At 37.5% G+C, this 15709-nt stretch overlaps 1 protein-coding gene across 1 annotated transcript in view; it reads right to left on the bottom strand.

The window, feature by feature from the left end:
- Window positions 1–15709, bottom strand: part of RP1 (RP1 axonemal microtubule associated) — a 629473-nt gene that overhangs the window by 170978 nt on the left and 442786 nt on the right. Inside the window, 2 exon segments of the mRNA XM_036741155.1 lie at window positions 119–197; window positions 12125–12279. Of these exon segments, the coding sequence (XP_036597050.1) occupies window positions 119–197; window positions 12125–12279 (234 nt within the window).

Below are 15709 nucleotides of genomic sequence, written 5' to 3'. Positions count from 1 at the left end.
CAAAATAGTGTGGTGAATTAAAGTTACAACCCCTCATTACATTCCCAATATATTTAGTGTATTACAAGCTGTACAGTCAATGTGCAGGCAATTATTTTGTATTCTAAAGTCACTGTACCTTTTTTCAAACTCTGGAATCCAAGAATAATCTGATGTAATTTACCAAGGTGCACTGCTTTAACTGTGAAAACCTCCACCTGCAATTGAAGAAAGAATTAAACTGGGGAGTGATGAATCTATGGAAAAAGAGCTCAGTCGTTTGCCCTTTTAAGTTATATTCTATAAACTTGGGTCATTTTAGAGTTAGCGAGATTCTCAAAAGGGAAGATGAGGTCACTAAGCCCTAGGGAAGTCCAGGAACTTGAGCAAGGTTACCCAGTTAATTCCTGGCAGAGCCTTATCTAGAACTTCAATGTCCTAGTTCCTGATTCCCATGCTCATTCAATTACTCCCCATCACTAGACACAAATGGCAATGTGCGGCTAATGACAGTCTTTCCCAAAATTTCTGTTGCCTATTTAAAGTCCCATTAAAGACATCATTGCTTTTATTTAGCCCGTGGGGCACACGGATACAAAACCTAGCTGAGAATAGGTTATATGTCTGGAAAAAGTACTAGGAGCACCACTCATTGTTGCAGATTATGAATGCTTAGCATTCAGAGAACATGAATAGGGACTTGAAGGACAAATCAGATTTGATTTGGAAGAACATGAAGAAGGTACAGAGGGAAACCTGAGTTTGGGTAATAATTTAATTTTTCCAAAAGAGAAATAAATGAGTCAGGATGAGCAAAACATCATGACATTCTTGAAGATTTCTTTTGTCAGAAATAACAAACTGAAGTGTGACTGAAAATCAAATAGAGATGCTAGGATTTGCCAAAGAATGAAAGGAAAATGCAAAAAGACAAGTAATCTCAAGGTGATAGCTTTTGAATCTCAACCAATACTTAGTTAACTGAAGAAGATTTTTCCTTTTTTTTCTTTTTTAAATGAACTTTTCTAAAACAGGATAAACAGCTATTTATCTCAATTATTCAACAAAATTTTATTAAGCACCTACTATGTGTCAAGTACCATGCTAAATACTGGGGATGCGAAATAAAGATTTAAAAAATGGTCCCAAGAAACTCAAAATATAATGTGGTAAGTAACAAAAACAACTATGTGCAAACAAGAGATATGCAACATGTATTACAGATAATCAAAAGAGGAAAGATACTAACGTTAAGGAGAATTGGAAAAAAGCTTCTTATAAAAGGTGGGAAATTAGCTAGGACTCAAGGGAACCCAGAGAATCCAGCCAATGCAAATGCAATGGAGTTGGGAAATGGGTGCCTCATGTAAGGAATAGCAAGGAGGCTGGTGGCACTGGATTGCATAATATGTTGAGCAGGTGGAAGAAAAAGTAAGGTGTAAGAAGATGGGAAAGGTAGGAGGGGGCTAGGTTATGAAGGGCTTTGAAAGCCAATCAGAGCATTTTATATTTGATTTGGGGGGTGATAGGGAGCCACTGGAGTTTATTGCATGGGGCAGTGCAAAATCAATTTGATTCCTAAGTATGGAATAGAGAGGAGAGACTTGAAGCAGAAAGACCAACAGGAGGCTGTTTCACTAGTCCTACAAGGCACGCAGCGATGAGGACTTGCATCAGGGTGCTGGCAGTGTCAGAGGAGAGAAGGGGTCATTTGCAAGAGACATTAGAAAAAGAAAAACAGGATTTGGCAATAGATTTGGATAAGAGAACTGTGAATAAGGAGAATAAGAATAAGGAGTTGTGGATGACACCTAGGTTGTGAGCCTTGGTAACTGAGAAGATGGTAGTGTCGTCAACAATAAGAGAGAAGTGAGGAAGAAGGAAGGGTTTGGGGCAAAAGATAGTGAGCTGTTCTGAATAGTTTGAGATGTCCAAGAAGTAGCTGGATATATAAAACTGGAGGTCAGGACTGATATTAGGGCTAGACAAATAGATCTGAGAATGATTTGCATAGAGATGAAAATTTAATCCATTGGAGCTGAGATCAACAAGTGAAATAGTATAGAGAGAAAAATACCTAGGTCAGATTCTTAAGGACAACAATGGTTAGTGGACATTGAACATATGATGAACTTAGAAGGAGAGGTTAGAAAGGTGGGAATAGAATCAAGAGAGGAGGACATAATGAAATTCTAGAAAGAAGAGAGTACAAGGAGAACAAGTTGGTGAACAAGTTGAGCAACAGTATCTAAAGCTGTAAAGAGGTCAGGAAGGATGAGGGCTGAGAAAAGGCGCTCAGGTTTAGTAGTTAAAAAGTCATTAGCAACTTTACAGAAAGCATTTTCAGTTGAATAATGATGTCAGAAGCTAGACCAAATAGGATTATGAAAAGAATGAAAGGAAAGTAATGGAGACAATGATCATAGAAGGCCTTCTCAAGGAGCTTAGCCTCAAAAGGCAGGACAGATATGGGACAATAGTTGGCTTTGATGGAGGGATCCAGTGAGGTTTGGTAGGGAGGAGACAGAAGAGACATTGGTGTGTTTGTTGGTAGCAAGGAACCAGTAGTTAGGAATAGACTAAAGATTAGTGACAGAGCAGACATGATTGAAGGGGAAACCTACTGGAGAAGATGTGATGGAATGGTATCATATATGCATATAAGGGGTTTGTTTTGGCATGCTTCTTCATGTGAGACAGAAGTGAAGGAGAAGATAGTGACAGAAGACAACTGAGTGATGTGAGGTGAAGAGGAGTGAAGAAGGTGGGGCGGGGCAGGGGGTCCTCATGAATGGCCTCAATTTGTTCCAGTGAAATATTCCACAAGGCTCTCAGCTGAGAGAGTGAAGAGAAGGGGAGCTATGAGAGGCTTGAGACAGGAAGAAAAAGTTTGGAAAAGCTGACTAAGGAAATGAATTAGCTAGGGAGATGTGAAAAGATTGCCTTGTCATAGTGAGTGCCCAGTTGAGATTATGTATCATAAATTTGTAGCAGTCCCAGTTACCATGTTTTAAAAAATTCTCTGGGTTCATTCAGTAGTACGTAAATAGGAACAAAGGCAGTGGTTGATGGGGGTAACCCAAAGCTTAGGCTTGGTAGGGCAAGATCTGTGATACAATAAGGAGGCAAGGGCCAGGGTCTCCCAATGATCCTGGGCCCTCTCCAGTCATCATGGTGAATATAAGGCCACTGGACCCAGATGGCTCAGGAGGAAAAAGTGAGGCTGTTGACCTTGCACAGCCCTCACTCAGTCAAATTAAAGTCAACTGCAAGTCATGTCATCACTACCCTGATGTCATGGTCATCTTCGAGAACTTAGGACAAACACAACAACAACAATGTATATATGTATATATATGGATGGATATATGTGTGTGTACATATATGTGTGTGTGTGTGTATACATACATACACACATACATAAAATACTCCTTCAAATACCTTTCGTTACTTTCCAGTTAAGGGGAATGTGTGAATTTATGTATTTATGTTGAAGTAATGTAATATGAGGGCAGAAGTTGAGGAGAGAAAGCCTGAATCAAGTATATATCATTTTGACTCTATAGTTGATTAATCTAAATACACATAATGTAAAACCCACTCTTGAAAAATTCAAATCACTAAGGCATTTTAAATTTGAAAGTGCTTGCATCATGACAAGCATGTGGGAGGTCTGCAATGCCATTGTGATCATTTCTGTTTTACTGAGGAGGAAGCTAGAGCTCTAAGAAGTTACATAGCTTACCCATCATCACAGAACTAGCAGATTTAAGAGGCAGGATTTGAACCTAGGTCTTCTGGCTCCTAACACAACATTATACTCAATGCTTCCCATAGCTTGCCAACGATGAGCATAGAACTAATTACTCATAATTTTTTTTCCAAACTTATTCCCAGACATTTGTCTCCAATAACCTTACAGGATAGTTTTGAGGTCAAATGGAGCTATGCATTGGGAGGTGCTATGAAATTATTTAGAGAGGGTTGCTTTGTAAGCATTCATTCTTAATTGAGACAATGACAAGTCTGCGAAATATGCTAGGAGGAATCATTGAAAGTTGCAGATAAAATGACAAGTAAAGATGTTTTAATTACTGTGTCTGTGGATGCAAAGGTCACAGAGCAAACAAGAGGCTGATGGTAACAGCCTCAAATCTCAGGTTGGCATATCTTCCCTAGAAGGTTATTTTCTCAGGGAATAAAGGACAGAATGCTACAGTTGGGTCCTGGAAGACCTTAAAATCCTGCCTCTGATTCCTCCTAGGAGTGTCATCACGTGATCTCTATGTGTCTGTCTCAGGCAACTGTATAAGGCTAAATCATAGATGGACAGGGGGTCTGCATAACTAAAATCAATCAGTCAACAAGGATTTATTAAGCACTTCCTACAAGTTTAGCAAGTAGAAAAGGCAAAAACATGGTCCCTGACTTAAAGAAGATCTCATCTTAATGAGGGAGACACATGAAAATAATTATGTATGTACAAGGTATATACAGTGCACATAGAAGATGATCTCAGAGGGAAGGCACTTGTAGCTGGGGGGTCTGGGTGAGGGAAGTCTCTTGCAGAAGGTGAGGTTTAGGCGGAGCCTTGAATGAGGCTAGAGCTAGACAAGAGATAGAGGCGAGGAGGACAAGCATTCTCAGTTTGGGAGACAGGCAGTGGAGTCAATAGGAGTTCTATCCCATGATGAAACACACATCCTTCAGGACTAGGAATTTCCCCAAAATGTTGAGTATTATATATTTAGCCTATCCACAGAAATTGTGTCAAGCCTGAAAATTATGGGTATGTTAGTACATAAAAGTTTTACAGAATTTTCATGATCAAAACAAGAGTACATATAAGTGCTTTTGCTATTCCTCATGATAGCAGAAATCAGTGAGCAGTCAGTCAAAGACCAATAGATGTTTATTGAGTAATAACACATAGCGGAATTGTAGGAAGAATACAGAATGCAGGGTGGAGGCCTGGACTTGTCTTTGCAATACAGTATTATGGTCCTCTCCTCCAGTGTACATTGATTGGATCTTAAAAGGAGTACATAACTTGACACATAAATCTTTCTCACTGTTCTCAGTACTTGTTTATGTCAGGCAATCTCACTCATTAGAATGTATGTGAAAGTGTGTTTCACAAATGCATTTTCTTTGGGGGTGGAGGGAAGAAACTAATGATATTTCCCATCTAGCACAGAATTCTCACTAAAACTATACTGGATTTTTACATGGAAACAAGGCTAGTGAAATACACTTCTTTAGATTAAAATGCGTGCTCATAATTATGTTACCTCCCCCAGAAACTTCATTTTTCAGTGACATAACACTGTAATGAAATACAAATGGACTCCATGATAACAACTCATTTTTGCAAAGATTTGTACATATCCTGGACCAAGTGACTGCCCTTGAAACCTAAAATGAGTACAGCAGTTACTTGAGAACTGATACAGGACAAAGAATGCAAACTTTACCCTGCCTCTGAACTATTGTTAATTGTTAAATAATATTCCAGCATAACCTGCATGTCTGGGGCTAGCTGTCACGGGCAGGGTAGAAGTTGAAAAAACTTTACTTTATCCCAATCCCAAAAGAAAGCTGGCCTAGGAGAGTTTCCATTAAGGAGAAAACTGAAGACCAAAAAAAAAAAAACCGAAAACAAAAAAAAGACAAATTTGGCCTGAGGTAACCTTGTTGTACTGCCAACTACTCCTGTAAGGAGAAAGAAAAACAAAAACAAAAACACCTAGCAACTGTAATTCGTTAGAGAAGCAGCGGATGTCAGCAGCAGCTTGATGGAGGAAGCAGCCTAGAAGACAAAGTCATAGACAATTCTTGGAAGATTTGGTGGCAATGAGGCTCTCCCTAGGAGCATGGACTGCCTGTAGTTGACTATAAGTAATCTCACACCTTCCTCAGAGGTCTCCTGTCTCCTCATTTCCCACATGGTTGTATTTACTTTGGAATTCTTTGGTTTCTCCACTGTGGGTCCTCCCTCTCCCAGTTGGGCATCTTCTTCTTTCTCTTTCTCCTTCTCCTTCTCCTACATTTCTTTCTTTTTCTTAAATTTATTTTTTATTTTTATTTTACAACACTCAGTTCCACAAGTTTTGGGGTTCCAAATTTTCTCTTCCTCCTACTCCTCCCCCCAACCCCCCAAGACAGCATGTAATCCAATGTAGGTTCTACATATACCTTCACCTTGAACCTATTTACATAATAATCCAGTTGTAATGAAGAATTATAACCAATGGAATGAATCATGAGAAAGGCTTCTTCTACATTTCAGTTTTGTGTACTGTTTCCTCCTATAAGATTTTAAGTCCCTTGAGGGGAGGGACTGTCTTTTTTATATGTGCATCTCCCAGCTTAGCACAGTCCCTCACACCCAATAGGCACTTAATAAATGTTTATTGACTATTTCTTGACATCTGGCTGTGGAAAAGTGACTCTATGTATTCTTTTTTGAAGTGAGGAGTATGTTTCCTTGCTCAATTCATTTCAACAAATGCTTATTAATGCTTAATATGTCCCCGGTATTCCTACTTACCTTGCTATTTTTCTGTCTTATTAGATGCTGTTTATTCATAATTTCATACATCTAGAAGAGAGTACACTAGATGGGGTCTCAAGACAGAGGACCTGAAGAGTACCTTGAATTTGGATTTAGCTTTAAAGACACCATATTGATGTCTCATTGTAACCCAGGCTACAATAACAACTCCGTAGTCATTATTACATCATAAAAGACTCCTACTAAGGCAAATTAACGTGGGCAAGAGGTTTGCACCTCAAAAGAAACGTAAATATCTTGATTTTGCATAAGGTTTAATCTAAGGCTTAATCTATACACATATAAATGAAGAATTATTCAGCATGCAATCATTCATATGCCTGTTTTAGTTCTTTGCCAAGAAGTGGTGTAGAAGAATGGGTAAATAAGAGAGTTATCAAAGTAGGAATACAACTGAATGAAAAATAGATGTTTTCCTTAGGCTTAAAAGCCTTCAAAATTACAACTAGATAACAAAGATATTGAGATGACACAAGAAGCTTTAAGTCACAGTTGATGCTATTGTTTCTCCAAACAAATTTAAAAATTGGAACTGCAATTGGAAACTATAGGAAAAAATCAATTGGAAACACAATAGGAAAACTAAAGAAAAGAATTGGAAATTGAAGCTAGATAAAGCAAGACTAATTGCTATGGGGTAGGGAGTAAAGGCAATGATTGAGTTAACATTTCTGACAGCTGTCTTCTGAAACTTTTAGGTAGAAGAACGTGAGTGGGCATAATGGAAACAAGTAAGCCTCAAAAGGTGAATACATCTCCTAAACTGCACCCTCCCTCAAAGATCCTCATCTCTGCTGAGGACTTGAGTATCCCCTATTTACCCAAATTCATAAGCACATAGTTATCTCTCACACTTCCCTGACCTTCACTCCCCATACCTAATCATTTGCAAATTCTCATTGATCTTTTCCTTACAAGATTTTGTACATCTATCTTCTTTTCTCTACTTATGTGGCCACCTCCTATAGTGGGTAATTTCAACAGTCTCTTCACTTGTTTACATTTCTAGTCTTCCTCTTCTAACAAGCCAAGTCAAATCAAGTTAACAAGCATGTATTAAGTGCATACTACATGTGAGATACTGTTCTAAGTGCTAGAGATATAAAGATAGGCAAAAATCAGTTCCTTTTCTTACTGATTCACAGTCTAATGGGAGAAATAGAAGGCAAACTACTATATACAAACAAGTCATATAGAAGATAGATTAGGGAAATTCACAGAGCAACTAAGAAGGAGGGCTAGGAAAGGCTTCTTGTAGAAGGCTGGGGTTTAGCTGAGACCTGAAGGAATCCAAGGAAATCATAAAACAGAAATTAAAGAGCTCCAGGCATGGGTGGAAACCAGTGAGAAGACATGAAGTTGAGAGATAGAATGTCTGAAGTGAGAAACAACAGCAAGGAGTTCAGTGTCACTGGATTGGTTACACATGGGAAAGGTAGAAAGGGACCAGGTTTTCTTTTAAAATGCGAACAGAAGATTTTACAGCTGATCCTGGAGGTAATAGAGAGCCACTGAATAAGGGTGATAGCATAGTCTGACAATTTGACAGCTTAGTGGAGGATAGACTGGAATGGACAGACATTTGAGGCAGGCAGGCTAAACATAAGGCTATTCAATAGTCCAGGCATGAGGTCATAATGGCTTGGAGTAGGGTGTTGGCAGTGTTGGAAAGCAAAAATAAAGAAGGCATATATAAGATATATTACAAAGGTAAAAACAAAAGTACTTCCCAACAAATTGGTTATGGGGTAGGGGTTAAAAGTGAAGAGTCCAGGATGACACCTAAGTTGTGATCCTCCACACAGCTACCAAAATACTCTTTCTAAAACAGAAGGCAGAGCTCATTCCTCTTTTGCTCAGACTTGTTCAGTAGCTCCCAATTAACTCTAGAATAAAATACAATTCACAAGCCTGTTATTCAAAGCCCTCTTCAATCTGATTCCAACTTTTTTTTTTTTGGCTGTTCAGCCATTTCAGTTGTGATCAAACCTTCGTGACCCCATTTGGGGTTTTCTTGGCAAAAATATCAGAAATGGTTTGCCATCTCCTTTGCCAGTGGATTCATTTTGTCAGGCAATCAGAGGTTAAGTGACTTGCCCAGGGGCACAGAGCTAGGAAGTATCTGAGGCTGAATTTGAACTTAGGTCTTCCTAACTCTAGGTCTAGTGCTATGTCCACTGAGCCACTATCTGCCTTAGTTCCAACCTACATTTCCAAATATATTTTACAACATTCTTCTTCCTGAATCACTATTCTAGACAAATTGGACCATAAGATGAACTATATTACCACCCACTACTTCCATGCATTCACACAATGGACCCACATTCCTAGAATATGCTTTTTCTTCATCTCTTCCTGCCAAAATACTTAATTTCCTTTAAGGTTCAGCTCATTTGCCACTTCTTCAATAGAATGGTTTCTCCTTTTCTCCTCAAACTATGCTGTATTTATGAATCTAGGTACATGTTGTGTCCCTCTTAAGCTTCCAGAGGTCAAGGTCAGCTTTATTTTGTTGTTTCCATAATGAAAAGCACAGTGCTTTGAACCCCTAGGTAATTAGCTAATAAACTTCACTTCTATGATGTGTCATGGTCCTCTTCCCGAACAAAGGACAAACAAAAACCCTGTGAGTAGTAGGAGCTGCCTCACTGGGGACCCACCTGGAACTGGCCAGTTGAGCAATATAGCTTCTTTCTTTCTTTTTTTCTTCCCTCCTTCCTTCCTTCCTTCTGATGGGGTTTAGACTTCGGGAACCCCCTTGAATCTTCCAACAAGAAGAGCCTTTTGCCTGAGGCTGTAAGCCTTCCATTATGGCCAAGCCCAAATCTCTAGGTTACTCTTAACCTAGCCTAGCCCTCCATCATGGCTGCTTCCCAGCCTTGATCCTATCAAAGTGTATATGCCCAAATATGTTACCCTTAAACTAGCCTAGCCCTACATTGTCTGTTATCTCCAGGTAACCTTCAGCTACTTTCCCACCCTTAATCCCATTCTCTTGACCTCACCCCAGTTCCATCAAGCTCCTCCTTAGACTCCTCCTCAAGACTCTCCCTAAACCCCTCCTCCCATCATCCCAGGATCACTCTAGATCCCTCCCACAATCTTTCTGTATATAAATTTCATCTTGCCTCCATGAAGGGGCTCAGATTCAATGTACTTCAGATTGAATCTGACCTGCTTCTGAAAATGAGCATCACAAATGGTGAAATTTCTTAAGACAGCCCAATATGGAGAATCTGTAATAAACTTTGTTTGTCTTTGGCAGTGAGAAGGCTTGAGTCCAATTCATTCAAGAAGGACCCGGTGTGTTGGTATTTTGGGGTCTCGAGTATCCCTAAAAAGATATGGTTCCCTGATCTCATCATATGGTTCCCTGACTAGGAAAAACTGCTAATCTCAAGTTCTTCTCCAGCCAGGACTGAAAGGTATGTAAACCTCCCCCTCTCCCTATCCCCTTCTGGCGCTACAGTTGGGATCACTCTCCAAGTACCTTGGAGGTGTTTTTCAGGCCTGACCTCGCAGGTCCCAGTAGGTCAGCTAGGAGGTTGTCTCATATTCAGCCTGATGCTCTCAAGTGGTTACTAGTCCAGTGGTTACGTTAGGGGCCATGGACCTGGGCCCACATTCTGAAGCATGGAGGAAAAGGCCAGATGCCAGAGATTAGGGCCTAGCAATAATGAAAGGCTTATGGCCTCAGGCAAACACCTCATCAAGTGGGAAGATTCAAGGAGAGTTCAAGGGGGCTCCCAGGGCCTATACCCCATCAAGACTAGGGACTTTGCACAATCCTCCCTCATTTAAATCCAATTTACTTGCGTGTCACAGCGTCACCTCCGAGATGTCTTGGTCCTCTTTGAGAACAGAACAAACAACAACAACAATGCATTGCAGTATCTAGGTGATATGGTGGATATGGTAGCAGACTAGAAGTTAGGAAGACCTGAATTTGAATCTTGCCTCAAACATTTGCTAGTAACATTGGACAAGACATTTAATTTTCACTTCAGTTTCTTTGTCTTTAGTACCTCCTCATAGGGTTGATGCAAGGATTGCATGAGACTACCCATGTAAAGTGCTTTCTAAACCTTAAAGTTCTACATAAAAGTAAGCTACTGAGTGGAATTTTTTGGTGAATTTAAATTGAATTGCTGGCACAGTATCATTAGCCACCTCTCTTGCTCTCTATTTCAGGCGATGAAATAGGGACAAGCTTTGATTCTTTTGGAAATGCCTTGGCCTTCTTAGTTGAGCTGTTAAATTGCAACCAGTAATAAATTAATATTTTTAATCATCAGGCAGAACGAAAAAATGGCGCTTATATGCCCAGGAAAAAGAGTGAAACCTGTGTTTTCAACCCTGCACTTAAACAATTCATATCAGCATCGCTGACGTCGAAAGATATTCGCTTTTGTACCAAGAAGAACAAGTAATGTGTAGCATTAGATTGTGAATTTGTAAATGTAATGTTAAAATTATTCCTTGTCACACTCATCCTGTATGCCATATCCTAGGTAGCTGCACACTTTGGCATCTGCCGGTTCTAGCATGGGCACCAGGTAATCATTTAAAAGCACAAGACAGTTCCTTTTCAATAGGACTTAGATGGGATAAAAGGTACACCCCCTTCCCTCTCTATTAGCCAAGCTTTAATGTTCAATTTTGTAAATCCAAAGTCTAAAAAGAAAGCCTCTAAATCCAAGATCTTTAAAGTTTCTGCCTGATTTGAAACCTGTTCTGTGGTCTTCCAAATATTTTAGATGAGAAAAAGTATTCCAGAAGCCTTTACAAAGGGATTGTTTTAGGTATTCCCAGAGTGTTTTCAAAAAGCATATATCTTTTCCTACCAACTGATGAAAGCAATTATTGGAGAAATAAGTACCGTGTTCCTCTTTCATACCATGAATGACTATTTGGAAGTAGTGAAAGAAACTGAGTAATTGATTCTATACCTCCTTTATCAATAGCCCTATGTTGTCATACATCCCAGGATAAAGAGAATAGGCCTTGGTTATCATACCAATAAAACTCTTCAGGGAAACATAAGAGACTTTAGGATCTCAGGAACAATTGTGGGTGATTTTCTTTCCCACCATGCCTCGCTAGTACTTAAAGGAAGAAAAACAGCAAGACACTAAAGCACTATATCCTTCTGGATGTTCTTGTCCTCATATTATGAACAATGAAAACTTTAAAGTAATACACTAACAGAATTCTAATTTTTCTTATTCTACATCTATAGATACAGCTATCTCCTCCCCTTCCTGATCTCATCTCAAGCAATCCCCACTGAGCCCTCTTTGTTCTGTTCCCATCTAAGTTGCTTACCATTTAATATTGGGTTATATAGCTCTCTGTGTTGTTGTCTAACCTTTCTACTAGACCTTGAGCTCCATGAGGGCAGTGACCTGTGTTTTACTTAAATTTTGTCATCACCTCCAACATCTAGCACAGTGGTGGGTGTACATTCCAAACTACTTGCTGAGTGTTGAATGAACATAATTTAGACTCCATGTAAATGAGAAATAGCAAATCAAAGCATTTATTCAATAAGTAACATTTTTGTTTTACCTGTCCTCTGGCAAAAGTGATTGGGTTACTTCTTGAATTGGTAAGCCATCTTTTCCCAGAATCACCTCTTTCTCCTTTTATGTAAATATAAACCTGGCCAGTGGCATCCGCATTCTTCATATCTCCAGTGTGTATCCAGACAGAATAATCCACAACTGCGAAGAAAAAAAAAAAAAGGAAAAAAGTCACCAGAGAAAATTTTTAAATGTGTCATTTTGTTCTGTATTCTATGGATGTTCTTGTCTCATTAGCCCTATGAATAAATATGGCTAGGAGTAAAAAAAAAAAAAGAAAGTTATTAGATATAGGATAGAAAGCAATGGAGAGTAAGTCAGTCAATTCATTCTGGATTTACTGCATAGCAGATAAATACTTTTTCTTTTCCATCAATCAATTTCTCAACTGGTAAAGTAGATGCAAACTGTAATCACTACATAAGTCTTAAAAAGCCACCACCTAGTTAAAAGTGCCTAACATTTTGTTTCTACTTGAAAATGACCAAGGCCACAGTTTCCATCATCGAGGAGTAAAAATAGTATTTTCTGCTTATGTAAAATATGTGATGCTTAACATTTACACAAGCAGAAAATGTCATTTTGCTACGCTGTAGTGAAGACTATAAGCTTGGTTATTTTGAAGAGGAAATAAAATTCATTTTACCAACTCGGAAAATGCTCAAATTTAAACCAATAAATAATTATAAGGAATTTCATATTAAAAGTACAAGTACATTCCAAAAGAAGTGTTTTTTTTTTCTGATAAGACCACATCCTTCCTTAACCTTGTAAGGCCATTGTAAGAGTTAGGGATAATTATCTATTCCTTTCAGAGAAAAATAGCATATCTTCTATCAAAAGGACAATAAAAGAGAATATGATTAGCAGTCAATCTCAACATATTTTTGAAGTCTTTGTAAACCTACATATTTCAGTTTTATATTTTAGATGTTATCAATTAGGCCATGAGACTCCATTTATTTTCACTAGCTGCCCTCCATGTCTTGAACTCTCTCTCTCTCTCTCTCTCTCTCTCTCTATCTATCTCTCTCCTCCCCCCTCCCCACTCCATCTCCAATGCCTAGCTTCCCTGATTTCCTTCATATCCCAACTAAAATCCCATCTTCAACAAGAAACCCTTACAGAACCCTGTTAATGATAATGTCTTCCCTCTGTTAATTACCGTGTATATATATATATATATATATATATATATATATATATATATATATATATATATATATATATATATATATATATATATATGTATATCTTGTTTGGACAGAGTTTTTCTCATGTTGTTTTTTCAGTTAGAAACAAATGAGCTCCTTGAGATCAGGGACTATATTTTGCCTTTCTTTGTATCCCTACTACTTAACATAGTGCCTAGCACACAGTAGGTGCTTAATACTTGGTTGTTGATTTGATTATGGAAGTAAATTTGCAAGATCTTGATCATTTGAGATATATAAGTGTGGCATGTATATCCAGAGCTCACATGGGAATGGTCTGAAAAAATCTGACCCCTATGTTCATGATTTGAGAAAAGTAAACACTTTTTTTAATGATTACATTTTACCTTTAGGGAAACTGAGGTCAGAAGCTATGAAGAGGCACACCACAAAATAAATAACATAGATTACTAATAGTTACCTTAAAAGTGTTCAAACTCTAGTAGTTACATAAATGTGAATTAACACAACTCCAAGATACTACTTTACACTCAGCAAATTGGCAAAATTAAACAAGATAACATTCAATACTGGAAGGACCATAGAGAAATAGACTTATTATTACACTGCTGGCAAAGCTGTAAATTGGGACAATCCTTTTGAAAAGCAATAAGGTGTCACACAGTAAGAGTCATAGAATCATTCATATAATTGACCCAATGATGCTACTACTAGGACAATAGCTTAAGGATATTACTGACATGGGGGAACAGGAAAAGGCCTATCAGTACAAAAATGATTATTCACAACACAAGTCTCTGCTAAGAGGAGAAAATAACTTATTTCAGGGGACTGTTGTGAGAATCAAATGAAATAAATTACATAAAGTACTTTGCAAACCAAAAATAACATATAAATTTCAGCTAATAATACACTATTCTTCATAAACTAATGAATGTAAAATCTTCATACTACAAACAGATATTAACAATTAAACCAATAAATTGTGTTGGAAATAGAGCACTATCATAAGGAAAGAACTAAAACAAAAAACTATTGCCTATAATCACCTATACATGAAATGTACCCATGAGCATTTGAGAACATTTTAAAAAAAATTTTGACTTGAATATTAAAACTTAAATGCACAATAAAAAAGAAAATTTGGAACTCAAAAACTTGTGGAACTGAGTGTTGTAAACTAAAAATAAAAAAAATAAAAGCCAAAAAAAAGAGGTCTCTAGCCTAAAGGTGTTTACTCTTCACAGGCCCCAATCCCAGTCCTGGGATTTTTCTTCAGATCTCCAATTGTCCCTGTTCTGCCCCTACTCTTATTTGTTTTTACCTCTCTCTGCTTGCCCTGAAACATTATTTTATCTCATTTGTGGAAAAAAAAATCTTGAGAGCTTAGAATTTTCTGATTTACACTATCATTCCAGAATCTTCCTAAGAACATTTTAAATAGATGCCGCCATACTGAATACTCAGAATCTCCAAACTACATATAATGAAAAGCTTTTAAAATATAGAGTTCTAGTTTAAGATATCAAAACCCTGTGGGAACAAAATGAAATCACCTTCATCCTCTCTGCTACTGGAGCTGTCGTCAGAATGGTTCCAAGGACTCTACAAGTTTCATGTCAGTATTTGTATTCTGTTGCAAAAAGAAACCATGCATTTTACCCCATTGTGCAATAGCTCACAGAGCATTAAATGTAAGCTCAATAATGATGCCCCAAGATTATGTTTATGTGAATTCCATTGAAAGCTACAAAAAAAGATTAAATGAAAGATGATGATGATTAGCACAACTGATTATGATAGCAAAACAATTGGAAATAATACATGTGCCTAAAGTTTGAAAAATAGATGAAAAATTATAGCATAAGAATATATTATTGTTTCACAGCATCATAAGCCTGTATGAATATGAAGAATATAAGAAAACATAGGAACTTATATGAAATTCTAAAGAATGAAGAAAAATTACAATATACATCCTGATAAATAGATAAAATGATAGCAACAAAATATAGAAAAATATAGAGGAAAAAATAGTCCAGAAAGGAATCTGGAAGTAGGCAGTGCTATTTGATTGCTATTTTCTTAAAGTTAATAGATGCACTGAAAACTGTAAATGACAAAAAAATTATGGTGCCATGTTCATTTTTAAAATTTCCATTTAAATTTTTAAAAGTTTTTGTTTGTTGGTGGTTATTATGTTTATAATAAATAACTTTAAAGGACGATCATTACTTTAGTCATCTTTATACTTCTTAAATACAAAAAAATAGTTTTGTTTTCATTGGAGATGATTTGAATAGTTTATTAGTATACAATTTGGGATATTTATTTTGATAGCTAAGACAGTGTAATTTTATGGTTAAAATGCGAGAAGGGAGAAAGGAAAGAGAAAG

The sequence above is a fragment of the Trichosurus vulpecula genome, chromosome 1 (genome assembly GCF_011100635.1).
Source record: "Trichosurus vulpecula isolate mTriVul1 chromosome 1, mTriVul1.pri, whole genome shotgun sequence".
NCBI classification, from domain to species: domain Eukaryota; kingdom Metazoa; phylum Chordata; class Mammalia; order Diprotodontia; family Phalangeridae; genus Trichosurus; species Trichosurus vulpecula.
Note: the sequence above shows the minus strand (reverse complement) of the source record. Positions and strands in the feature narration are given on the sequence as shown.